Genomic DNA, 26754 nt, shown 5'->3' with positions numbered 1-26754 from the left:
TGTGTGTGTGTGTGTGTGTGTGTGTGTGTGTGTGTGTGTGTGTAGACACACAATGGAATATTACGCAGCCATCAAAATGAATGCAATCATGCCATCTGCAGCACCGTGGATGGACCTGGAGATTGTCATACTGAGTGAAGTGAGTCAGACAGAGAGAGACAAATACCATACGATGTCACTTCTGTGTGGAATCTAAAGAAAAAGGAGGTCACAGCGCAGAGGACGCAGAGCACGCTGCCAGAGGCAGGGGGCGGGAAGATGGGAAAACGGGGGAAACGCTCACGTACTTGTCCACCAGTTTCTTGGCGAACCCGAAGTCAGTGAGCTTGATGTGACCGTCTCTATCCAGCAGGATGTTCTCCGGCTTCAGGTCCCTGTAGACGATCTCCTTGGAGTGCAGGTACTCAATGGCACAGACGATCTCCGCGGCGTAGAAGAGCCCGGTGGAGCTAGAGAAGCGGCCCTGGTTGCGCAGGTAGCTGAAGAGCTCACCACCCGGCACGAACTCCATCAGCATGTACAGGAAGCGGTCATCGTGCCCCGTCCAGAACCTGCGGGACCAGAGCGGGAGTGAGGGCTGCGCCTCGGAGGGACAGGAAGGGACAGGGACGGACGGATGCTGGGATGGCACTTAGACGGAGGTCGCGTTACATGAACAGGTCATGTTAAGATATATCTCTCGGTAAGACATGATCATACGAAGTGAAGTAAGTCAGACAGAGAAAGACAAATACCATATCACTTATATGTGGAATCTAAAATGAGACACAAATGCACTTATCTACAAAACAGACACAGACTCACAGACACAGAGAACAGACTGGTGGTTGCCAAGGGGGAGGGGGTGGGGGACGGATGGAGTGGGAGTTTGGGGTGAGCAGACGCCAACTATTATATAGAGAATGGATAAACAACAAGGTCCTACTGTAGAGCACAGGGAACTGTATTCACTCTCCTGCGATAAACCATATGGAAAAGAATATGATAAAGAATGCATATATACGTATAAGGGAATAACTTTGCTGTGCAGCAGAAATTAACACGACATTGTAAATCAACTATACTTCAATTAAATCTTAAAAAAAACGATATATCTCTAGGTCCATGTTAGGATACTCATATACACGGACAGGTGCAAGACGTGTGTGGACAGATGTTAAGATTTGGTAGAGGGCTTCCCTGGTGGCGCAGTGGTTGGGAGTCCACCTGCCGATGCAGGGGACACGGGTTCGTGCCCCGGTCTGGGAAGATCCCACGTGCCGTGGAGCGGCTGGGCCCGTGAGCCATGGCCGCTGAGCCTGCACGTCCGGAGCCTGTGCTCCGCAACGGGAGAGGCCACAACAGTGAGAGGCCCGCGTACCGCAAAAAAACAAAACAAAACAAAAAAACAAAAAACACGATTTGGTAGAGATCGATGTTAAGATATGTCTATAGGTATTAGAACAGAAAAACCAACACATAAGCAGATGATTATTTTGTAAGAAAAGATACATCCCTAGGTAGATGTTAAGATACTCATACAGATGGACCAATGCCCACATTTGTGTGTGCGGCGATGCTAAGATTTGGTAGAGAGCGATGTTATTGGTACAGATACATGTTAAGACATGGCATAGACAGATGTCACGTTATGTGTATAAATACACGTTAAGATCGATCTCTAGGTGGATGTTAAGATACTCGTATAGGTGAACAGATGTCGAGATATGTGTGTGGACACATGTTAAGGTTTGGCAGAGATCCATGTTATGGGTACAGGTACCCATTCGATGTGCTAAGATGTGGCACAGATGATGTTAACGTTACGTGTACAGACACACGTTTGGACACGTATAGGTAGACGTTAAGATTCAGGTGCACGCAGATGTTAGGGTACAGGGAGACACAATGCTAAGGGATGGCTATCCTGTCGACGTGCAAAGGTCTCAGAATGGCCAAGAGTAAATACCAACTTCTGACGATAAACTGGTGAACAGCTTGTTATGGGCTGAACTGTGTCCCCAACCCCCAAATTCCCAGGACCTCAGGAGGTGATTCGATTAAGAAATACGGTCTTTAAAGAGGGGATGAAGGTAAATGAGGTCACTAGGGTGGGCCCTGATCCCATAGGACAGGTGTCCCTATAAGAAGAGGAGATCAGGAGACACAGACACACACAGAGGGACGACCCTGGGAGGACACAGGGAGGAGAGACGGCCGTCTCCACAGTCTCAAAGGGCACCCACAAGGCCGACATCCTGACCTCAGACTTGCAACCTCCCCAAACATGCGCTAATAACTCTGCTGCTACAGCCGTGCCATCTGGGGCGCTTGTCTCACAGCCCCAGCAGTCTCACACGGGGTGGGCACACCTCAGGGATCACACCTGGTTCAGTGGCCCCAGGGTCGTCATCAAGACTGCAAATTTCCAGTCCATTCATGATGGCCTCCCAGACACCTGCTGGGAAAGGTGGCCATTAACAAAACCCCAAAGCAAGAGACTTCTAAGCAACGACGGGTAGGAGACGTCCCCAGAGAGTCAGAAGAGACGCATCCCCTTTAGAAAGGCGCTGACTGGCTCTGTTCACGGGAGAAAAGGCAGCAGCGAGAAACTGAGGAGAAAAGAAGAATCTAGATGCGAGAAGAGGCAGAGTCCTGAATGAATTTTAGAGGTCACGGCAAAGAGGGAAAGCAACAACTACATCCTGGGGAGATAAGCACTGATGGAGAAGAAAGTTTGCCTGTAAAGGAGATGTGGCTACGTATGGCTGATTCACTCTGTGATACAGCAGAGACTCATACACCACTGTAAAGCAACTGTACTCCAATAAAGATGTTAGGGAAAAAAAAGATGTAGAAAAAAAGAGAAACGCTCTTTGGAAGTAAGGGCTCTGTTTCTGAGCGGACTTAGGACACAGAAGTGTGACTCACGCACAAGCATATAAAGGTCCCCCCGCAGGATCGGGACACACAGACGACGATGTGAAGCAACGCGAGGCTACCGTGCCGGCGGTGCCCGATCCCCGAACCCCCGGCCCGGGCATCTTCTCTGCTCAGGACACTGTGCTCCCCGCCAAGGCTGGTCCCAAGGGGCTGCGTCCCTCTGGGCTTCCATGAAAACAAAGGATGCTCGGAGGAGCCGGCGTCCTTGGGTGAGGATGCGCAGGGCACCACGCACCGGATGGTCCTGGCTGCTGGGAGGGGCTGTTCCAACAAAATAAAGAAAAATACAGGAACGCCTCGTTTCACTGTGCTTTGCACACACCGCATTGGTAACAAATGGAAGGTCTGTCACAACCCTGTTTTGCAAGCAACGCTACGGGCACCATTTTCGCCACAGCATTTGCTCACTTCGTGTGTCTGGGTCCCCTTTTGGCAATTCTCGCGATACTTCAAACCTTTTCGTTATTGTGGCGATCTGTGATTTGGGGTGTTTCTATTGCAAAAAAGCAAGTCACGGAAGGCTCCGAGGTTGGTGAGCAATTTTAACCAATAAAGCGTTTTTCACTGTGGCACCCACATTGCTTTTCTTTAGACATAATGGTACTGCACACTTAACAGACTACAGTCCAGCGTAAACGTAACTTTTAGATGCGCTGGGAAGCCAAAAGCTTCGTGTGACTCGCTTTACGGCGATATTTACTTTACTGTGGTGCTCTGGAACGGAACCCACCGTTCTCTCTGAGATCTGCCTGTAATCAACCGTATCGATATATACACAAAGCACTGGAGGAGATAGTTTGCAATGACCCAAAAAGTAGCTGGAAGGAAAATCATGAAGCAATAACCAAGTGTGGCAGTGGTCAGGAAGGTGTAAGTTTATGCAATAACTAAAAAGATGGGGGACTTCCCGGGCGGTCCGGTGGTCAGGACTTGGTGCTTTCACTGCCGAGGGCACGGATTCAATTCCTGGTTGGGGAACTAAGATCTCCGTAAGCCTTGCGGTGCGTGCGGTCAAATTTGAAAAAAAAAAAAAAAAAAAAGATGGGCTGCAGAGAGGAAAAACGCCCCCCCGTCGTGGATGTGAAAAACTTTTCTATGCCCAAGGGAAGCCTTTTAAAAAGAAAAAAGGACAACATACTCTTCTGATGTTCAAATGAATGGCTTTTTTGTTCAGCCCTATGGTTTATATGTCTTCGCACAATATGGGCCACGCGTTACGAAAGGGTTTCTCTACATGCGCGTTTCCACGTGCAGACTCTTTGCACGACGGGTGCGGTTGGGGGATGACGGCTACCCTCCGATAGGGGTGCCATACATGCCATTCTTTCTCGGTGTTCCCCGTTGATTTCTGTCTCTCAGAGTGAGAGACGGCCCGGGGTCCTGTCTGTAAGAAGCACAGTGGCAGCCCCGTCTAGGCGTTGCTTTTCCCCCAGTTCCCGATAGCCGTGCATCTCTGGCCTGTTCCCCTTCTCACATCTGACAGTTCAAAGGCTCGAGATTTGCAGTGTTGAAACTTGAGGGCACACAGGACGCAGGAAGAGTGCTTTGGGGTTGTGGGTTGTGGCTATTGCTACTGGAGTGGAACACAACTTTGCTCCCCCCCCCCCCGCAAAGTATCTCTTGGCATGCGGATTATTTCGACCTGAAAACAATCAAAGACTCAAAAGAGAAACTTTGACCTTCTCGCTAATAGCCTAAAAGAATTTAGACGGAGGAGCTGTTCCTGGGACCCCTATCCTCACCAGAGATGTCTGCCCGTGATATGGGCCACCCGTGGTGGGGAAACAGCAGGGCCTGGAGATCAGGGTCCACTCTGTGTCCCACTGTCTCTGCAGGCTCAGCAAACACTTGTCTACCAACTTTTTCTTTTCCGTCTCCATGTCGACGGCGTTCCTCCCCTTTGAAGTCCCAAGCCACTACCCCAACAGGCTCTTTTGTCTTTAGCTGAAGATGATAGCATTTAAGATGAGGATTTGGACCATGTTTGTGAGTGACTCCGTTTTCCTGGGTCTCTCCCGTGTGTCCAGGGGATTCAACTTTCGTGTGACTTTCTCCTGTTCCTCTGTCTCACGTCCATTTCATTCTCAGACCAGCCAGAAGAGCCTGGAAGGATAAGGAAACTGTCTTCCTCCCCGACATGGCTTTCTGGAGAAATCGTCTGAGCAGACGCCCATCCTCCTTCCATCATTTAAAATCGAGATGAGTCTTTATCTTTGGGCCGCCCGCCCTCCTCCTCCGGTCCACATACCTACGTGTATGGCAAGGACGTTCCGTGCCGTGACGCTTGCATAGAAGCGCACGGTACCCCAAACGCGTGACAGCCTCGCTGTGTTTTGCGGGCGAGCTTAGAACCCAGCAAGGGCTTTGCGGTTCTGATGGGGAGATGTGTTCTAGGGCAGGGGTCCCCAACCCCCAGGCCACGGTACTGGTCCGCGTCCAGTTAGGAACCGGGTCGCACAGCAGGCGATGAGCCGCCGTTCCGCCCCGCCCCCCCCCCACCGCTCGCATTACCACCTGAAGCCCACCATAGACACACACCTTCCGTGGAAAAACTGTCTTCCACAAAACCGGTTCCCGGGGCCAAAAAGCTTGGGGACCGCTGTTCTAGGATCCTGACACCTGACTGGTGAACTTGTACACCGAACCTCTGCGTAAACTGGTGACTTGCTGAATTTCTCTGGGGCAGGGCGGATGGCCAATCTAGCTAGCACTCATCTGGGAAGGCCTGGTATTCTGGGATTTCGGGGCCGAACTGAGCCCTTAAGAAGACGTGAAACAGTCAATAATATCTAAGCAAGGGCACGACCATTTTCTACAGCTGTGAATTGGGTTGAAAAGGTAGGAGAAATATATATAAGCCTATCTCTCTGCTGCTCCAATGCACGCACGCACGCACACACACACACACACACACGCACCTGGAGGGCATCAGTGAGCTGCTAGGCAACTCACTCTTTGCGTAACTTCTGTAACTGCTCCCACAGACCCACTACCAGGCTAAGAAGCTGCCCTGACGTATTCCCAGCTCCGGCAAACAATGGATCACAAGGTTCCAAGGCAAACTCATCTCAAGTCTCAGGAGCATCAGATAATGAACAACGTGGGGAGGTGAGGACAGAACCCAGATGGGGTTAGGAGCGAGGAATGAGACGACTTTCAGGGTTGAGCAAGTAGGTGGAGTGCGTCAGTCCCCAAAAATAGCGTGGCTGGACACCAGGTGATTCGGGAAGGAGGCCGGGGTCACAGTCTCTCTTTCCGTCCCCTGGGCTCCAGGGGAACTGCAGTTTCATCCACGGGTAGGTCGACCGACACAGGAAGCAACTGAGGGTGAAGTGTCTGTTATCCGGCTCCCAATTCCTCACACGTCAAGCCCTTCTCGGATACCAGCTGGGTGTCCTGGAATTCAACTCAGTTCTGGTACTATGCACCCAGAGGTAGCATCAGACCCCACGGGGTAAGGGCTCAGTCCCACAAGACCCCAACGGCAAGTCCAGGGGGCCACCTGTGCTTCTGACCGACCGGCTGTAGGTGGAAGGTTGCCACGACCTCTCCTTGGGTTTCATCTGCTAGAACGGCTCACAGAAGTCAGGAACGTTTACGCGCTAGATCGCCTGTTTATTATAAGAGGAGCTAACTCAGGAACAGCCAGATGGGACCAATGCAGAGGGTGAGATTTGGGGAGGGGGCAGGCTGCACTCTCCCCAAATCTCTACATGTTCACCGACACGGAAGCTCTCTGAACCCTACCTTCTTGGGGTTTTATAGAGGCTTCATTACGTAGGTCTGATGAACTCACTGGCCACTGGGAAGTGAACTCAACCTCCAGCCCCCCTCCGCTTCCCAAGGTCAGGGTGGGACTGACAGTTCCAACCCTCTAAGGGTTGGTTCCCCTATAACCAGCCCCCAGCCACAGGTGACCCGGGGGCTTTCCAAGACACCTTTATGGCTCTCGACACTTAGGAAACTGCAAGCGTTTTAGGAACTCTGTGCCAGGAACTGAGAAGAAGACCAGATAAATATTTCCTAGGGTAAATCACCGTATCACAATCTCAAATGTCACAAACAAGGGATCGAGTGGGGAGAACTATACCGACCGACCAAGCTGGATGAAGATGTTCGTTCCACAAATATCTAGCGAAATCAAACAAACCTTCAACCAACCGCCATACCTACGAAAGCCACCGTATATTAAGCGGGTAAGTCATTTTTGCCTTTGTAGATCACACGCAGAAGTGATCCGTCATCAGCTTGCTTAAGAAGCAATACTTTTCAAATAAAGGCCCCCATAACGAATAGAACTTACGGCTATAAAACAAACAAAAGTCCTGAGGGCCCTGACGCCACTTTCCTCCTCCAAATCACGAAAATCAGATACATTATCGAAAGGAAGAAAAGAAATTCCTCCGATACATCTTTGCTTCAAAGCTCCACCAGTTAAGAGGTTTCTTGTATGGAAAGAAGTTGTAAAGAGTTGGGTATTATTAACGATCGGAAGTAAACGAATATTCAAACAGTTCCTGACATCACGATTCCAAGAACAGTTACAGTCATCGCTTGGTGCTTGTGGCTGACAGGAGGCAGTCCACGTGACCACAGAGGAATTCAACTCTTGAGTTTAGAGAATCAGAAGCGGGATGAACTGCAGGAGCTAATCTGTTCATCCCGTCATTCTCATCAACTGCAGGACCGAGTCTATAAAAAAAATAGAAGTTCGAGGGCCAAAAGCAAGGTTTATCACGTCGCTACGAGAAAAGCACGCATGCAGTGGATCTAAAAGGCGTGGGACCCACGGTTAGCATCACCAAGCAGCATCTCCAGTAACTCATGATCGCCCGTCTTTATTGACCTCACCACCCACTGGTTTTCTCTGTTTAATGGATACATCTGGACAAGGACCCACTTCGGGGACTTCCCTGGTGGTCCAGTGGTTGAGACTTCGCCTTCCAGTGCAGGGGGTGCGGGTTCGAGCCCTGGTCGGGGAAACTAAGATCCCACATGCCTCACAGCCGAAACACCAAAACACATAAAGCAGAAGCAATATTGTCACAAACTCAATAACGACTTAAAAAATGGTCCACATCAAAAAAAAAAAAAAAAAAAGAAATCTTAAAAAAAACCAAACGAAGGACCCACTTCAAACCTGGCAATGTCCTATCTTGGACACACTGGAAAGGGCATCTCCCGTTTGGCCTGTCATGAGCCTTGTGGGAAGCAGGGGAACCAGCTCTAAACACCGAACACAGAAGGGGGTGTGTGTCCCAGCAAGATGGGAAGGGTTGCCCAGGTGTATCCGTGGTCGAAGGAGGCTGGGGACAGACATACAGGGAAGTTGGAAACTGAGGCACCAGTCAAACCCTAGAGCTGTGGATGCACCGTAGGGAGTCTGCATTTTGTTGACGGCAGGAAGGAAAGTCATTGACGGGACTGGAAAACAAAGGATGACAGTTGGGTTTTCATGTCAGAAAGAAGCCCCCGTCTCCAATCAAGAGTGGACAAGCCCTGGGGAGGTGACTGAGAAGAAAGAGAGGGGACCCAGATGAACAAAGGTGGACGGACTTTGGAGATGTGACTTACAAGAGGAAAGGGCAGGTCTGGAAAAGATGAAAACTCTAACTCGAAAAGATCCATGCACCCCTGTGTGCACAGCAGCAGTAGTCGCTACAGCCAAGACATGGAAGCAACAGAAGTGCCCATCGGCAGAGGCCTGGATAAAGAAGATGTGGTACGTGTACACACAGTGGAATACCACTGAGCCATGAAAAAGAATGAAACAATGCCGCCTGCAGCGGCATGGATGGACCTGGAGATGATCATGCTACGTGAGGTCAGTCAGACAGAGAAAGACAAACGTTATACAGTATCACTCCTATGTGAAATCTAAAAAGTAACAGGAATGCATCTACGTACAAAACAGAAACAGACTCACAGACACAGAAGCATGGATGGACCTAGAGATTATCATATTGAGTGAAGTAAGCCAGAAAGAGAAAGACAAATGCCATACGATGTCACTTAGATGCGGAATCTAAAATATGATACAAACGAACTTACTTACACAACAGAAGTAGACTCACTGACACAGAAAACAAACTTACGGTCACCCAAGGGGAAGCGGGGGGGGGGGTTAAAAACTAGGGGTTTGGGGTTAACATATACACACCACTACATATAAAATAACCAACAAGGACCTACTGTACAGCACAGGGAACTGTGCTCAATAGCTTATAATAATCTATAATGGAAAAGAATAGGAAAAAAGTTTTATATAAATATATAAAACTGAATCACTTTGCTGTACACATGAAACGAGCACAATATTGTAGATCAACTATAGTTCAAAGAATTAAAAAAAAGGAAGAGGAAAGGGCAGAAGCCCTGGTGAGAGTGAACACAGCAGCAAAGAAAAGGAAATCAAAAACAGTGCCCGGGGGGTGGGGGGGGACCCAGGAGCTGGAAGGGCCATTTGGGGGGAGTCCAAAGGAGGAACTGATTGGAGGTGTGGGGCAAAGAGGAAGGTCAAGAATTCCTTTCCAACATGAGGACCCTGAACTGCCTGCAGAGACATCCGGGCAGAAGGGACCAGACGCCAGGTGGGTGGATGAGTCTAGCTTGGAAGGAGCAGGTGTGAGTGAGAAGCTGAGCTTAGGAGTCTAGAGGGTCTAGTGTGCAGCAAGTATGACTACAGTGCATGGTTTTGGGAGCACGTGCACACGTTCACACACGTCCGTCCCCTATACCACGTCCGCTCCCTGGTCCTCCCACCTCTACCTTGCATGGCCCATGGCCCAGCCTCTCTCCAAGGAAAAGCTAAGAGACCTCCCTCCCTTTCTGTACGCCCTCACGCCTGCCCGGCCTCCTGGAAAGCGTCCACCCAAAATGCCCAGGAGGGATCTCTACGAAGCAGAGTTAAAAACAGTGAGAGGCAAAAAAAATAATATGCTGTAAGAATGCCACACTCTGCATGTGTGTGTGCGCGCATGCCCAGAGCTCTTTAAGCACGGGGAGAAGGACAGAAGGCATCATAGCAAACTGTCCACGTGGTGACCTGGTGATGATGGAGGGACAAAGGAAGAAAGAAAAGGGAATGAGGCAAGCTGAGAAAAAAAAAATAAAAAAGAAAGAAAAGCAGAGAAGAGAAGAGAAAATGCTTAAGCACTCTCCACGGGCAGGAAAGAGAAAGAGACGTCGAAAATGCACTCAAGGAGTTGAGGCTGGGACTGAGACGCCTGTACACCTGTGTTCACAGCAGCATTACAACAGCCAAGAGGTGGAGGCAGACCAAGTGTCCGTGGATGCATGATGGATATAAACAAATGTGTTCCAGTCACACAATGGAATATTACTCAGCCATGATAAAGGAAGGACCTTGTGATACAGGCTACAATGTGGATGCGCCTTGAGAACATGATGCTTGGTGAGAGAAGCCAGACCCAAAAGGACACACAGTGTGGGATTCCACTCAGAGGAGGTCCCTGGGGTTGTCACACTCATCAGAAAGTAGATGGTGGGGCTGGGGGAGGGGGACGCAGTGTTTCATGGGCACCATGAGTTCCAACTTTGCAAGATGAAAAGGTTCTGGAGATGATGGTTGGGATGGCTGCACGATGTGGATGGACTTAATGTCACTGAATTATACACTTAAAAATGGTCAAGATGGCAGACGAATGGATAAAGAAGATGTGGCACATGTATACAATGTAATATTACTCGGCCATAAAAAGAAACGAAGTTAAGTTAGTTGTAGTGAGGTGGATGGACCTAGAGTCTGTCATACAGAGTGAAGTAAGTCAGAAAGAGAAAAACAAATACCGTATGCTAACACGTATATATGGAATCTAAAAAAAAAAAAAAAAAAGGTTCTGAAGAACCCAGGGGCAGGACAGGAATAAAGACACAGATGTAGAGAATGGACTTGAGGACACGGGGAGGGGGAAGGGTAAGCTGGGACGAAGTGAGAGAGAGGCATGGACATATATACACTCCCAAATGTAAAATAGATAGCTAGTGGGAAGCAGCCGCATAGCACAGGGAGATCAGCTCGGTGCTTTGTGACCACCTAGAGGGGTGGGATAGGGAGGGTGGGAAGGAGAGACGCAAGAGGGAAGAGATATGGAGATATATGTATACGTATGGCTGGTTCACTTTGTTATAAAGCAGAAACTAACACACCATTGTAAAGCAATTATACTCCAATAAAGATGTTTAAAAAGAAAAGTCAAGATGGTAAATTTTATGTGAGGTACATTTTACCACGATTAAAAAATTAAAATTGAAAAAATGCATTGGAGAGAACATATTAAACAATTATTCCATAAACAGCAAAAAAAAAAAAAAGTGGCCGTCATTGACAATGAGTAGGAACACACTGGCAGAGACGTCAGCTCTGAGCTCAAAGAAGCACTTTGCACCTTTGATTATTGTCTTTTATTTGCAAAGTCCGCAGTGAGCAGCTCCCTTGTGGCATTTTAATTAACTTAAACGTCAGCCTCATCTAGCTGGCGACACCTAACTTTAAAGTTGGTCACAATTTCTCCAGATGCTGCCGTAAAGCTGGACTCTGCCATTCAAAAGGAGAAAACAGAAAGCCACTCACGTCACCCTGAGCCCCATCGCACGGCGCAATCTGAGGTTCTGGAACAGCCCTTCCAGTTTCCGAACCGGCTCCACGGTAACCAGTGCCCCCCGCCCGCCCCGCCGAGGGGACCTGAACTTGTTTCCCCGTCCCCAGCCCAGGCTCCCCCTGTTGTGGACCCCAGGGGCCCCAACGCTCGGTGGCTACATCTGATGCCTTCCCAAGGACGACCGTTCGCTCTCTCTCTCTTCCCAGATGGCTCCCTGGAAACTGCCCCACCTGGAACCCTGTCTCTCCCGTCCAACTTCCCAGGCGTGTGCCATGCCAGTACGCCGCTGTGGAAGGCGGGGACGGGGTGACCTCGTGCTCCGTCCTCGCACCCAAGTCCCCAGCTGAACGCACAGGGCAGCGCACCCTCCGAGGTGCCCGGGCGCACAGCGTGTCCATCTAACCTCCCCAGAAGCGCCCTGGGGGCCCGTTCCCATCTCCTACCCCCGCTCCTGAGTTACACACCAGCATCGATGCTGGAGCTGCCCCCCACGTCCAGCCTTGCGTCCAAGGCGGACTCAGATCCCTCCCCACGTCCCAGCCTCCTGGCTGACCCGTGGCCCCTGCACCAGGCATTCCCCCCACCTGTCAGCCACCAAATGCCTTCTCCTTCTGCGAGATTCCGCTGCAGCATCCTCAGCGGCTTAGGATCTCCGGCCCCAGAGGGCTGACGATTGCGTCCTTACCAACCACGCTGGGACCTACCAGAGCCTCATCGGGAACTTCACAGTTTCCCTCCATCAGGAGAATTCAAACCTCCCTTTTATAAGCATCCACCTTGCCAGACCCCCCAAAATTCAAAATGGACATTTCGTTACGTTCGGACAAAGCACAGAACAAGGAATTGGGAAGTGGCCGTGTTCCTTCTGTCACAGCCGTCCCTTGCAGGCGATGGTGAAAGAGGAAGGAGAGCTATTTCTGGAGTTTTGCTTCTGAAACTCAAGTGCAGAGGGGTCAAGGGAAGTCAGAACAGGGTGTTCTTTCCTCCTTAACTACCAGAAAAGCCAAGGAACAGTTTTACTAACTACCCGTCCATGTGCCATGGAGATGCACACGAGACTCAAGTCTGTGGGCAGGAAGAAAGACCTTTCCTTTAGGCTATGGGCTCGTCCTCTCCAGACTAAGACCCAAGTTCCTCTACGTGGAGATCCAAGCTGTCACTTCGCCAATAATGAGAAGGATGTGCCCCATGCGTGATGGACCTCTGAGCTCTTTCATACCCAGATCTGTAGCGGAAAGCCAATGAAACATGGCTGGCTAGCTGGGTCTTCTACTGCGCAATGAGCGACACGGCACTGGGACTGTTATTGGGTCCACAGGCTCATCACCAAGACGAAATGATGGAACTCCACGTGCAGGGGCTGGGACAGGAAAGTGAGAATGCACCCACACCCACCTAATCTCTGTGTGTGCCCCTGTCACAGGTGTTATCAACCAACCATCCATCCATCATTCAACCCATCCATCCATCCGTCAACCTATCTAATCATTTGTCTACCATCTGTGTATCCATCCATCCATCCACCCACCCATCCATCTACCTAAATATCTACCTATCAATCTATTTATCTCACTATTTCTATATCACCTGCCTATTCATCCTGTCTTCCTTTCTTCCTTCCATCCATCCATCCACGCATTCTTTCTTTCTATCTATCTATCTATCTATCTATCTATCTATCTATCTATCTATCTATCTAGGCAGTGGTCTGTAATCAGGACTATTTCACTCCCTGGGACATTTTCTGTCAACGTCTAAAGACATTTTTTGCCATCACACCCCGGAGGGAGTGTGCTCCTGGCATCGAGTGGGTAGACACCAGGGATGCTGCTAGACCTCTCTACTACACAGAAGAGCCACCACCACAAAGAATTTCCCGTTCCCAAAAATCAGTGGCGCCCAGGTGAGAACGCCTGTCCTGGATCCCCCCAACTCTAAGACGCCAGCGATTTCTATACGCACAAAGGGCAGGGAGCAGTCACAGGGTCCTGGTCTAGGGGCGGGACACAAGCCTTCCTCCCCGGGACACCTTGACTGTAACACAATCCTTCTACACTGAGTTTGTCAGCCCTTCTGAAATTATCTCTACGCTGGCTGAACCGGCCTTCAGGATGGCTTTATCCCAGAACAGAATGCATTCTCTGATGTGGACGTAATGAACGTCCTGGCCGACTTTCAACAACGCACCCAGTAGCACTTCAAATACCGCACGCTAATGACACCGTGGGCGAACGTGCCACACCGTTCACGTGGAAGTTGAAACTTGAGTCTTTGTGCGGCGTGATACCCGGGATCACCGGTATTCCACGTGGCTTCACGGGAAGGCGAGTAAGGCTCACTCAACACTTCTGGACGGTATGAAAGGCAGATGTTGGGAGAAGCAACTCATTTCCAAGAGAAACTGCACAGCTGGGGGGATTCGGTACCTGCTTCCCTCGTGGTCTCTTCCCACTAAATCTGGTGCCCCATCCAGTGGCCCTGGGCACCCCACTCCCCCCGTTCGCGGGGCTGGTCAGATACAGCGCTCTTCCCATTACGTGTGGGGCACCTCTAGAGTCTGCTGACCCTGGATCAATTTAATCCCAGTTTTCAAACACCGCCGGGTCCCTCAAGTGATAGTGCACAGAAAACTTCCAAAGGCTACAAGTACTTTATAATAAGACCCCTGTGCACTGAAAGACCTGCACTTAGCAAGTCACTAAGTAGTAGTGTCCACCCCAAAATCTATATGCTGAAGTCCTAACCCCCAGGACCTCAGCATGTGGCTGGATTTAGAGATGGGGTCTTTAAAAAGGGGATGAACGTGAAATGAGGTCACTAGGCTGGGTCCTGATCCCGTAGGGCTGGGGTCCTTATAGGAAGACGAGGCCAGGACACAGACATGCAGAGGACAGCCTTGCGGACTAAGGGACCAGGAAACGTTCCTGCCTGCTGGCCGTAGCACAGTTGGACCTGACATATAAAAGGACTACACTGAGGTGTGCCCGCACCCAGTGAGCTGTACGGCAACAGGAGTATCAAGGTAGCAAAGAGACTGTCAGATTACAGAGCCGCCACAGTGCAGAGAGATCCCACTCTTTAAAATTAGAGAAAACCCGATTTAGATAACCTGGGGTCAAATTCCATCCCACTGAAACTAGGGCTTACAGCCTTTGTGATGGAAACAATTCAGGTACTCATCCAAAAGCACGGAACGTCGGAATACACAGTCTGCGTCCCTCTGGATTCGGCAGTCTACCCTACCTGAGGAGGAGACCGCCTGATTAGCTGTCCAGGAGTCAAGGAAGCAGAGTTGTCTGACTAAAGCTCTGTTTTTCACGGTCCTCCTTTTCCCTACTCCCTTTTAACTTCCCAAAGCTCAAGGATTCTATCCTGGGGACTCCTCTGACGTAGTTAGAAAGCAACCCCTAGGCTGGTGCCCACCCCAGGAGACGACGGGGTGCGTGGTACTTTGCTGGGGCCGCCGTAACAGAAGACCACAAACTGGGTGGGGCTTAAACAACAGAAATGCATCCTGTCATAGTTCTGGAGTCTAGAAGTGCAAGATCAGGGTGTTGGTGGTTCCTTCTAGAATCTCCAGGGAAGGATCTGTCCTAGCTTCTTCTACAGCTTCTGGTGGTTGCCAGCAATCCCTGGGGCTCCTCGGCTTATGGCCGCATCACCCCAATCTCCACCTCCGTCTTCACGTGGCCGTCTCCTCTCTGTGTGTCTTCTCCGCTTGGTACGAGGGCACCCATCACATCGGATGGAGAACCCACCTTACTCCTATAGGACCTCGACCTACATCTTGATGACACCTACAAAGCCCCAACTTCCAAATAAGGTCACATTCACGGGTACTGGGGGTCAGGACATCAACGTATCTTTTGCAGGGGTGGGGGGGGACACGACACACAATTCAACCCACAAGGTGGAGTTCCCAGAATGGAAGCCATCCCCCAAGGTTCCCTATAGCATCACCTTAATGTTTCCAGGGGGACATGCCTGATCCCAGAACATATGCGTTGAGGTGACCTCAGCAACCCCGCCAGCCGCCGGGCGGCATGCCCACCACCCACGCACAGCCCTGGGAAGCACTCCTCCCGCTGCCTTCTTCCCTCTTCTCCAAACTTGTGTCTTCTCGACGCCAATGTCTCAGACTTTTCGTTTTCACCATCAATTCCACCTGCTTCTCTTCCGTGTTCTCCTAATTTCACTGCAGACACGTAACCGATCACGCCACTTGGTTTCCAGAGCAACCCGGAACCCAGCGGCCAGGTGCCCCGTCTTCCTGGGAAAACTCAGCCGCAAAGCACCCTCGGGGACACACCCTGGGGTCCTGGCTTGAGACTTCCTGTATTTGGTAAAAGCCCAAGACCGTTCTCCCAAATCACGTGAGGATGACTTGGCAACAGATGAAGGCGTCCATATCTCCTGTACAGAACGTGTACTGAACACCCGAGCCAACTGAAGTCGTCATCCAGAATCACTATTTCAGTTTCTAGAAGAGACACCAGAAGTAGAAGCTCTTCTTCTTTCCAGAAGAAGATCTACACGCATGAGATTTTCTACCCATCTTCCCACCACCTCCCAGCGAAGAGGAGACTCAGACCTGAACAGGGAGGGGTGGTGGCTCTGCTGTACCGGCTAAGTTCTTTTTTTGTTTCGATTTTAATGACTCAACAGCATGAGACTCTACTGACCCGTCCACACTGGCCCAACACAGCCACTGGGCTTCATAAAAGGAAAGTAAGACAAGAAGTCAGCTGCTTCCCTTCTGTCACCCGTCAAACATGCCGCCCGTCCCTGCTCCGAGTGACACGCTGTTTCGGGCTCTGGGGACACTGCTCCGGTGGCTGTGAGCCGACAGGTGTTATCTCCCTGCACTGGGGCGCATGCAAGGTGCTCCAAGAGCAGGGTGCAGGCGCCTGTCTCTGTGAACAGGCAGGTGTATCGCAGAAGAAAGGCAGGTGAGGGTGAGGGGGGAGAGGCAGGGGGTGGGGAGAGGCAGATGAAGGGGGCACCATGGGGGGGCGGGTGGCCCTGCGGTGACAACATAGATGGTACCTCCCACCTCCTCCTGCAGGTCACTTTCCTGGGATGGAGGCAAGAGCGTCTGAAAAGAGCCAGAGGCAGAGGCAGAGCCCGGGATGAGCCGTTTCTAGGCCACTGAGCCCCTGGGGTCATTCCCTGAGGATGTGTCAGCAGAGACGCAGGTCATCGGAGGGCCGTGCGGGTGAAGGGATCACTACGGCTGTAGTGAAAGCAAAGAACGCCTTGAAAGAGGCATGTCTGGGAGGCCAAGAACAGCTGGGCACTCAGGCCAGAGAGGGGGGCCCACACCAGGCTGGGCTGGGAGGGGTCGGGGGCTGCGAAGGGGCGTGAGGAAGGCGGCGGAAGGGGCAGGCCCCCGGGGATGGCGACGGAGAGCCCTCTGTGGACGCCCACACCTGAGGCACCTGAGTGGGAAACGGCCTTACCCTCCGCCAGCAAAGAGCGTGGCAGAAAGAGGGATCCATTTGGTCCACATTGGGCACCTTCAACTGGAAGGTTCTATGAGGCATCGACATGGGGCCACTGAACGGCCAGCTAGAAACCCAAGGAACGATGTGAGTGAGCAGAGGTGAGCAGGTGACTGAGGTCCCAGGAAGACCGACTGGACAGGCTGTCCAGGGGGCTGGGGGTGGGAGGAGGGGACAGAGCCTCTGGCGGGCCCCAGGTGGCCCTGTGGACACGCGGCTGGTGCAGGGGGGGCAGCGCCAGGCGTGCCACCCTGGCAGGCACTCGTGGGAACGGCGCCTTTCTCCGCGAGACCGGGAGCTGAGATGTCTCAGCAGAGGGTGACCCGCTATGACCGCACCCCATCCCACCTCCCGCAGGAAAATCCACCTGGGGGCCGGGAGGGTGGGGCCCCGGCGAAGGGGACTCACAGCTTGACCAGGAACGGGTGGCTGACTTCCTTCAGCACGGATTTCTCGTTGTGCACGTGCTGTTCCTGCTTCAGGCGGATGACGTCCGGGATACTCATCACCTTCAGGGCGAAGAAACGTGTGCTCTGCTTCTCGCGGACCAGCTGCACGCGACCGAACGTCCCCGTACCTGCAGTGGGGAGACGCGGTGTCAGCAGCCATGGCCCCCAGGACGGGAGACCAGCACCCCGACCTCAAGGCAACCTGGAGGCTCGGACAGCTCAGTAATGGGCGATGCACCTGGTGCGAGGGCTGGGTGACGGGCACCCGTCTGGAACGGTCAACTGAACTGACACACACACAGGATCACTTGCCCCCGTTAATAGGGGCAACTGGCCATCCTTTCTGCAAATGAGTCGTCCCAGAGGAAACGCGCGCGCACACACACACACAGGGAAAGGCAGAATGGAAAAGGATGCTAAATACATTCCTTCGACGTGTCTTTTTCTTTAGGTTTTCTAAATCAAGACAAGACATAGAAAATAAACTTACGGTTACCGGAGGGGATAGCAGGGGGTGGGGAGAGATAAATTAGGAGTTTGGGATTAGCAGAGACACACTACTATATATAAAACAGGTGAACAACAAGGACCTACTGTAGAGCACAGGGAACTCTACTCAACACCTTATAATAACCTAGAATAGGAAAGAATCTGAAAAAGAATAGATAAGCATATATATAACCGCATCACTCTGCTGTGCGCCTGAAGCTAACACAACATCGCGAATTAACTCTACTTCAATTAAAACATTGGATTAAAAAATAAAAAATCAGAAGATAACTCTTGCCATGAACACTTGTGAGTATCCCTGCCAGGTTCCTCTTTATCCCACAAAGCACTGTATGAGAGGCTAACGAACTCAAAACTCTAGTACACGTGTTGGTGATGGCCACCGTCCTGTTAAAACAAAACAAAACAAAAAAGGCTAAGTGGAACACACCCCTCCTCACAAGCTGCTGCCTTTAAGCCATTAACGCCAGCTAAACGCACTCAGTGTTTCTGTGAACACTTGCCAAGGGTTAGAACCAAGTGATGCAGATACTCACAGAGAGAAAAATTTAAAAAGTGCAACCACTGCAAACATGAAAGGAAATCAACAGCATAAATGTAAAAGGAAATCAAACCCTCCTGTGTACCATAGGCTGTGACACTGTCAACCCAATGTCTCCTCCTCTGTGGTCTCCCACCAGCCCTTCTTCATCCTCTGAGCCTCACTGTGGGGTGGGGTCCAGCTGCTACCCCTCCCCCCGGCCGGCAATCACTTAGGGCACCTCTGAGATTAAAGCTCCGAAGGCATTTTACCTACGGCCAGAGAAAAGGTAAAGTTGGGGGCAGAAAAATGACATCTGTCTGTGTGAGCCTCTGGAAGCTTACCCAAGACGGCTGTCCTTTCCGCCCCTGTTTATCGAAGAAATAACGCAGAGGAAGGGCTCTCCCAGGGGAAGGAGGTGTGGAAAACGGCCAACGAACTGGGGCTCCCTGGCTGGAAAAATGGCCATCAACATGATGAGAAAGCAGGAAGAAAGGAATTCAAGGATGGCTCGAAGACGAAAAAGACCTTCAACGCAACCACGCAGCCACCTTCTCCTCTTTTTCACAGAGTTGGGAACGCCATTTACGGCACATGGTAACATGGAGAGGAAAACAAAGTTACACCTAAGCAACACACTTGGGGGGAGGGCCTCTTCTACAAATCGAAATTCTCAAGCTGCAAAATAAGTGAGTGCCTCTACTGGCTTACGCAGCTGGGGTGAGGGACATGGCTACGTCACCTTGGCTTTTAAAGCAAGTTCCCGATCGTGACTATTTTATTACTGCGCAAGTAGAAAGCGATGTACACACATGAAGGAAAGAAACCATGCCAGAAGAAACCAATGATGAGCCCCAGTACAGGTTTTAAAAGTCCGTCCTCATCAAAAGATGATTCAGAAGTAGAACCAGAATTGTGTCACAGTGAGGCAGCGCTGACAAAGTTCTGCGCAAGCAGGTTCACAGAGAGGCAAGTAGGGGAAGGGCCCCGAGGAGAGGGAACGGACACAGGTTAGGGGTTTTCAGGAGATCGCTTGGTAAAGGGCGCAGGAACGGGAACTGAGGACACTGGCATGGCTTCTAGTGCAAGTTGTGCCTTCGACTTGTTCTGTGAACCCAAGGCCAACAAATGAACCCGTCTGGACTCATACTGTTTTCATCTCTCTGGTAGAACAGGTAGATGACTAGATCGACGTGATCAACGGTCTCGCCACACGCTAAAATTCTAACGATGAAAAGAAAGACAACACGGCTATGACTCAACAGATTTTTTTTTTTTTTTTTTTACCTTTCTGCCTGCCACATCTTTTAAGCTTTGCTCTGAGCTGTGTGTGCTGTAAACACTGAGAACTCAAAGCAGAGTGCTTGCAGTGCAGAGATGGGGGAACTCCCTCGGCACCACGGTCAGATTACAGGATGATACGGGGAAACCGTCTTGTTGACGGCAGGTGAAACCAGCATGCTGTAATTTTTAAGGTGACCGGCTTTAACGCGCTAAAGACCAAACCAACATTCAACGGTGCTGGTATGAAGTCGTTATTGCAGTGGAAAGAAAAAGGACAAACATCTTTTCCTGCTCGCTGTTGGCAGGCTCTCCAATACACATCCCCAGCTCTCCATATCTCCCGTTGGAAAGTAGAAAAGTCCCCCTTTTAGCTTTGCTGCAGGTAAGGATGGTTACATGACCCACCTCCGCCCAATAAGAGACGAAATGGAATATTATTCAGCGTAAAAATGAAGGAAAGCCTTGTTGATTATCTATTTTATATATACTAGTATGTGTATGTTAATCCCAGGTTCCTGACTGATTCCTCCCCCTCACGTTTCCCCTCTGGTAAACATAAGTTTGTTTTCGAAATCTGTGAGTCTGTTTCTGTTTTGTAAGTAAGTTCATTTGTATCATTTTTAATTAGATGCCACAGATGAGTGACAGCATACGATCTTTGTCTAACTTACTTCACTTAGTGTGATAATCAACTATACTCCAATAAAATTAAAAAACGAAGGAAATCCTGCCACTTGGGACATCACGGATGAGCCCCGAGAGCATTAGGCTAAGTGAAATAAGTCCAACAGAGAAAAACGCACACTCTATGATCTCATATATATGAGGAATTTAAAAAAGGGCAAACTCATAGAAACAGAGTCGACGGTGGTCGCCAGAGGTGAAGGGTGAGCGATCGGGGGAATGGATGAAGGGGGTTAAAAGGTAGAAGGTTACAGTTACAAAATAAATAAGTCCTGGGAATGTCAAGTACGGCATGGTGACTACAGTTAGTAACACTGTATTGTTTACTTGAAAGCCGCGAAGAGAGTAGATCTTAAAAGTTCTCATCACGAGAAAAAAATATGTAACTATGTGAGGTGATGGATGTTAACTAGATAGACTGTGGTGATCAGTTTGCAATATATACGAATATCCAGTCATTGCGTTGCACACCCAAAACTAATACAGCGTTATACATCAAACACATCTCAAAAAAACGGGGAAAAAAACAAACAAACCTATTTCTCAACTACACTCCGGTAAAGATTTAAAAAATAAATAAAGGGGTCACCTTGAACACAAGGTATCACTTTACTGTGAAGTCACAACAGAGGGGGAAAAAAAAAAGAACTGCAGAGTGAGGTGTGGGAAAGCACAGAAAATGCATTTCGCAGGGTCAGGAGGGACTGACCTGCCGTCTTCCTCAGCCCCAAACCCACAAACTGTCCCGAGAGGAGGGAGGTCACACAGGGACCATGGCAAAGCCTTTGCCCTGCAGACGCCAGGTAAAAAAAAGCGACCACCTTATTTTGTCTTTGAAAACCCATAATGTAAATGAAACAGGTGGAAAATCAAAGCTACTAGGATTTAAGTTTGTGTGGGTCATTGTAAGTTTGCTGGAACTGAAAACACTTGGGGGGAAATCCACACAGAATGGGGACCGTAAGAGCAGCGCGGAAGGCCAGGGAATTACAAAAGGAGAAAACGGAAACCACTCTGGGTTTTATCTCGGGGTATGGGGATCACAGGGGTAATGACAGAAATGATAGGGAGGCCACTCCCTCTGATTTCACCCTCCATCCCCCTCTGGTCTCCCCCCTTTTCCCGCACCACGTGCTGCAGAAAAAATCCACTAATGGACCAACACACCAGAACACCGACATCACCCATGTGGACCCTACGCAACCTCTGTCCTGGGAGGGGACCCACAGTGGGCCTGGTCCTGCTTGGCTCACCTACACACAGTTTTTCTAACCCTCCTCCCACCAGTTGAGGGTTGAATTGTGTCCCACAAGAGACAGATTCAATTCCTAACCCTGGAACCTGGGAACGGGAGCTTATTTGGAAACAGGGTCTTTGCAGAGGTGATGAAGGGAAGGGTCTGAGATGAGGTCCTCCTGGATGAGGGTGGCCCTAAATCCAATGACAGGGTCCTCAAGAGACAGAAGAGAAGAGACCCAGACACAGAGGAGAAGCCCCGTGAAGACAGAGGAAGAGACGGGAGGGACGCCTGGAGCCCCCAGAAGCTGGAAGAGACAGGAAGGACCCTCCCCTGGAGCCTCTGGAGGGAGCGTGGCCCTGGGGCACCTTGACTTCAGACATCTGGTGTCCAGGATTCAGAGAGGATGAATGCCTATGGTTTTAAGCTTCCCAGTTTGGTGGTAATTTGTTACGGCAGCTCCAGGGGTACAAATTCAACCAAGCAATGCAAGGATTCTTCTAGCATCCTTATTATCTAATCACCTAATACTATGTGTTCATGTTTCTGCATACAGAACCTAACAGGATTTTTACTTATCTTCCTCCTGTTTGAGAACACGTCTGGAAAGGAAAATTTACGTTTTTCAAACACCCCAACAGGGATCTGCTCAAGTCTTTCGAGACACTGATGTGGTTTGGGAAATCCGGGGAAATTTAAGGGCCAGCACTGAGGACACCACACTCAACTGTCTTTGTCCAGACAGTTGATGAGGAGATACTCAACGAAAACTCTAAAATTCATAAAATGAAAAGCCGGTCTGTTCTGGAAAAGTGATGAACTTTCCAAAAGCTTATCAAAGGAAGCATGCAGGGGCTTCCCTGGTGGCGCAGTGGTTGAGAGTCCGTCCGCCTGCCGATGCAGGGGACACGGGTTCGTGCCCCGGTCCCGGAGGATCCCACATGCCGCGGAGCGGCTGGGCCCGTGAGCCATGGCCGCTGAGCCTGCGCGTCCGGAGCCTGTGCTCCGCAACGGGAGAGGCCACAGCGGCGAGAGGCCCGCGTACCGCAAAAAAAAAAAAAAAAAAAAGAAGCACGCAAACCAGGAGTCTGCTTCAAGACAGAATAGGATGCTAGCTAATAATAGCAACATTTTCTGGGCAAAGGAAACACTGCTGGGTTTCTGCTCCGGTGGGGTAAGCCCCGTGGCTGTCCTCACCAGGAACACGCCCCCGCCAGAAAAGGGAATTTCTCCTGGAGACTCTGACACAGGCAGTTTCGCCAGAAAGACAGCCAAATTCCACATTCCCTTTCATGAACTGCATTTTCATTTCATGTTTTAATTACTGGAAGTGAGAAGATTCCTCCTCTTACAAAGGATTTTGTAAAAGTGTATACGCATAATGTCTCCTGCGAAAAATGCACATACTTAAGCTTACCGTTATGACACAGAAGTCTGGCTTCCCAATGACGGTTTTTTTAATCCTTGAGACTGCAGCAATCCAATGATATATACAATACCCCTCTATCTATTTCTAGATACCTTACAAAATTTAACCTTTAAGAAACACACTGCTTTTTTATTACTTCACATCGTGGAGACCATCGGCAGTGACTTTATGTTACACGCTTCCGTCTTGTGCTTTAAGGAAAAAAGACTCCACAAGAAAGGACGTATCCACGCTTTGATGATGAAAGGAGTAGAAACAAACGCTTTGAGGACACGTTTAAGGAGAACATTTATTTCACAAATAAAGGAAAAGACAACGTGAAATAACAAGATCATTGTAACAACGCGTGGAGCAGAATTAAGATAGAAATTCCACCAAGGTAGAAACTAACAAAGCCTGGTTAAACGTGCAAAGGGAGTCCTGTACATAAAAACCGTATTTCCTGTGTTCTGTTGAAAATTAGGGAACTGAACCAGTTTTTAACCTGACGAGAAATCACCTTTTCGTTTCTTCCTGTTTCAGAGATTCAGAAATAGTACTGGTTCCCTAAAAATGACTGAGTTCATGCTTTGAAGGGTCTGCTCTAAACAGGATGAGCTCTGGGGGGAGGGATAAATGGGGAGGTTGGGATTGACACACACACACTATTATATATAAAATAGATAACTAATAAGGACATGCTGTAGAGCACAGGGAACTCTACTCAATACTCTGTAATGGCCTATATGGGAAAAGAACCTAAAAAAGAGTAGATATATGTGTATGTATAACTGACTCACTTTGCTGTACACCTGAAACTAACACAACACTGTAAATCAACTAGACTCCCATAAAAATTTCAAACAATAGGGGCTTCTCTGGTGGCGCAGTGGTTGAGAGTCCGCCTGCCGATGCAGGGGACGCGGGTTCGTGCCCCGGTCCGGGAAGATCCCACATGCCGCGGAGCGGCTGGGCCCGTGAGCCATGGCCGCTGAGCCTGCGCGTCCGGAGCCTGTGCTCCGCAACGGGAGAGGCCACGGCAGTGAGAGGTCCTCATACCGCAAAAAAAAAAAAAAAAAATTCAAACAATAAATCAATGAATAGGATGATGTCGTCCACACAGCAAGGGAGGGGCAGTTATCTGAATATGCAAACAATTCTTAAACACACACACACATTTTCCATTTTGGGTCCATGCTGGGGATGAAACAGTTCTGAACAGGAGGTACCACGGCTGTGGGGATGGATTCGGGGGTCTGAGATGTCAAGGCCTGTCTTTCACATCTGTGGGCCTAATCCAGCAACGAAAGACATCAGCTTCATCCTTCTAATCCATTCTTTACCCAAAGATCCCAGGGTGGCCTCCCGGGTGTTACCTTCTTACAAGGGACCCAGAATCAAAGCTCAGATTTCGTGCAGAGAGTCTCTCAGTTGCCTCCACTCTTACCAAAGGAGGCCCACTCGGCAGATTCTGTAAAGCCAGGTCTTGGTTTTAACTTCGTCCTGGGTTTACGGAGGATGTTATCACTGGGGGTCCCGGAGGAGGACTCAGGGGGACTCCCCCCTGTGGGCTATTCTACAACTTCTCCTGCGTCTTCAACTGCTGAATGAATCGTCTTCAACTAGTTCATCATAAAAAGTTCTTGTAAAAAATCGCGTCTGTCGTACACCCTGGAGGATCCTATGCCCCACGAGATCATCTTCAAGAAGCCCTGTGTCCGAAATCCATAGATTCCAGGTTCGACCAGAGACACTTTGCTAAAGGCATCGGTAGAGAAGGACCGACTGTACCAGCTCACCTGCCTTCTTTTTCTTAACCTGACTGTATCCCCCCCACCCCTGTCAAAAACAGGAAGGAACGGATACACAGATACGTGGACAGATAGAAAGAATGGAGAGATGGACGAAGGAGAGACAGATGACAGATAGATACGGGCTTTGTAAGCCTATTTCCAAGAGAGGAGACAAAACCTCATCACAGTCCACCTGACAATTACCTGTAATCTCCACCTTCATTTAGTAACAGCCGACGCAACTTTAGGACAGTCCAAACCACTCCATCAAACCTTAAAGCACAGAGAGCTGGGAAAAGGATTAAATACACCCGTCACCCAGCTTCTGACGTCAAGAAACCTCACTCCCGAAGACTCCTGGGATCCAGACGCCAACTAATTTCAACTCACTTCCCACAGCCGTCTGATACAGAGAAAGCTTTTTTTGCTTAATATTTATTTTACTTATTTTATTTTTGGCTGCGTCAGGTCTTAGTTGCGGCATGCGGCGGGCTCCTTCGCTGCGGCATGCGGGCCTCTCTCTAGTTGTGGTGTGAGGGCTCAGTAGTTGTGGCGCGCGGGCTTAGTTGCTCCGCGGCATGGGGGATCTTAGTTCCCCAACCAGGATCGAACCCACGTCCCGTGCACTGGAAGGCGGATTCTTAACTACTGGACCACCAGGGAAGTCCAGAGAGAACTATTTTTTTTAATGGAACTATAGGTAATTTACAATGTTGTGTTAGTTTCAGTTTACAGCAAGTGATTCAGTTCTTTATATATATATATTCTTTTTCAGATTCTTTTCCATTATAGGTTATTACAAGATATTGAGTACAGTTCCCTGTGCTCTACAGTAGGTCCTTGTTGTTTATCTATTTCATATATAGTAGTGTGTACCTGTTAATCCCAAACTCCTAATTTATCTCTCCCTCCCACGACCCACTATCCCCTCTGGTAACCAGAAGTTTGTTAGAGGTAAAGCTTTTTCAGGGGAGCATCTCAGGATCACAAAGAGACCAACTGCAAGAGTTCTCAGTACGTATCCACCCCATCCTGAAACAGTCTGCACCCGCCCCTTGTATATAGAGCATAATCATACCTGTTTATACTGGCAGGAAGGGAGCTGAACCAGAGCTCAGAAAGAGGTGACCCAACCATCTCTAAAGAAAGACCTGCCTTACCGGCCATCCCATCCCCTGCACCCTCCACCTCTCTGTAACCTGCGATCTCTCTTGAAGTTACGATGCTCAGTGTGCCTTGCACTGGTGTATCCCAGATGCTAACAAAACAGAACCAGGCATGGCCAAGGGGACAGAGAGTGTGGGTGGAGGAGACCCAACCTGCCCTGAAATGCAGGAGAAAAGACAGCCGACAGGCCAGTGCGGGGGGGGGGGGTGGGTGGGTAAAAATGCCACAGGAGCAGCGCTTCCAAGAAAGCACGGCATCTCTTCCCTGTAGCGCTGGGAAAGAGGATGCGGCGGAAAAGGCGCTTCAACCCAGGTCCCCTCAGCGGGAGCAGAATCCCCACACCCTGTGTGTCACCTGCTGGGCCAGGGGGTTGAGCTCTGCGTTGGGTTTCGAGGGAACACTCTTCTTCCTCACACTTCTATATGGTCGAGGTAGGTTAAGGTACAGAGGCTAACACAGGATGTATATCATATTAAGGGCTGCAACTGGGAGACTTCTGAGCGACCCAGCGACCCTCAAGGGGCTACAGAGGGGTGTGGACCACGCTTCAGAGCCGAGGCTGCCTGAGGATCACACACCCCCGGCCTCGTTGTGCCGTGGCCTCTGATGCAGCCGTTCTGCAAGATGGGGGCCGGACAGAGGGTGACATACCCCCAAT

General features: G+C 50.0%; 1 protein-coding gene across 5 annotated transcripts in view; it reads right to left on the bottom strand.

Moving 5' to 3' along the window:
* The window catches only part of PRKX (protein kinase cAMP-dependent X-linked catalytic subunit), an 83258-nt gene that overhangs the window by 34028 nt on the left and 22476 nt on the right, over window positions 1-26754 (bottom strand). For all 5 annotated transcript variants that reach the window (XM_060137441.1, XM_060137438.1, XM_060137439.1 and 2 more), the window contains exons 2-3: window positions 17453-17621; window positions 288-551 (exon numbers count right to left, since the gene is read on the bottom strand). In XM_060137441.1, the coding sequence (XP_059993424.1) occupies window positions 288-551; window positions 17453-17621 (433 nt within the window). The remainder of the gene's footprint in view (window positions 1-287; window positions 552-17452; window positions 17622-26754) is intronic.

This window comes from Lagenorhynchus albirostris, chromosome X (assembly GCF_949774975.1).
Source record: "Lagenorhynchus albirostris chromosome X, mLagAlb1.1, whole genome shotgun sequence".
NCBI lineage: Eukaryota > Metazoa > Chordata > Mammalia > Artiodactyla > Delphinidae > Lagenorhynchus > Lagenorhynchus albirostris.
The sequence above is the reverse complement of the archived record's forward strand: the minus strand, read 5'-3'. Positions and strand labels throughout refer to the sequence as shown.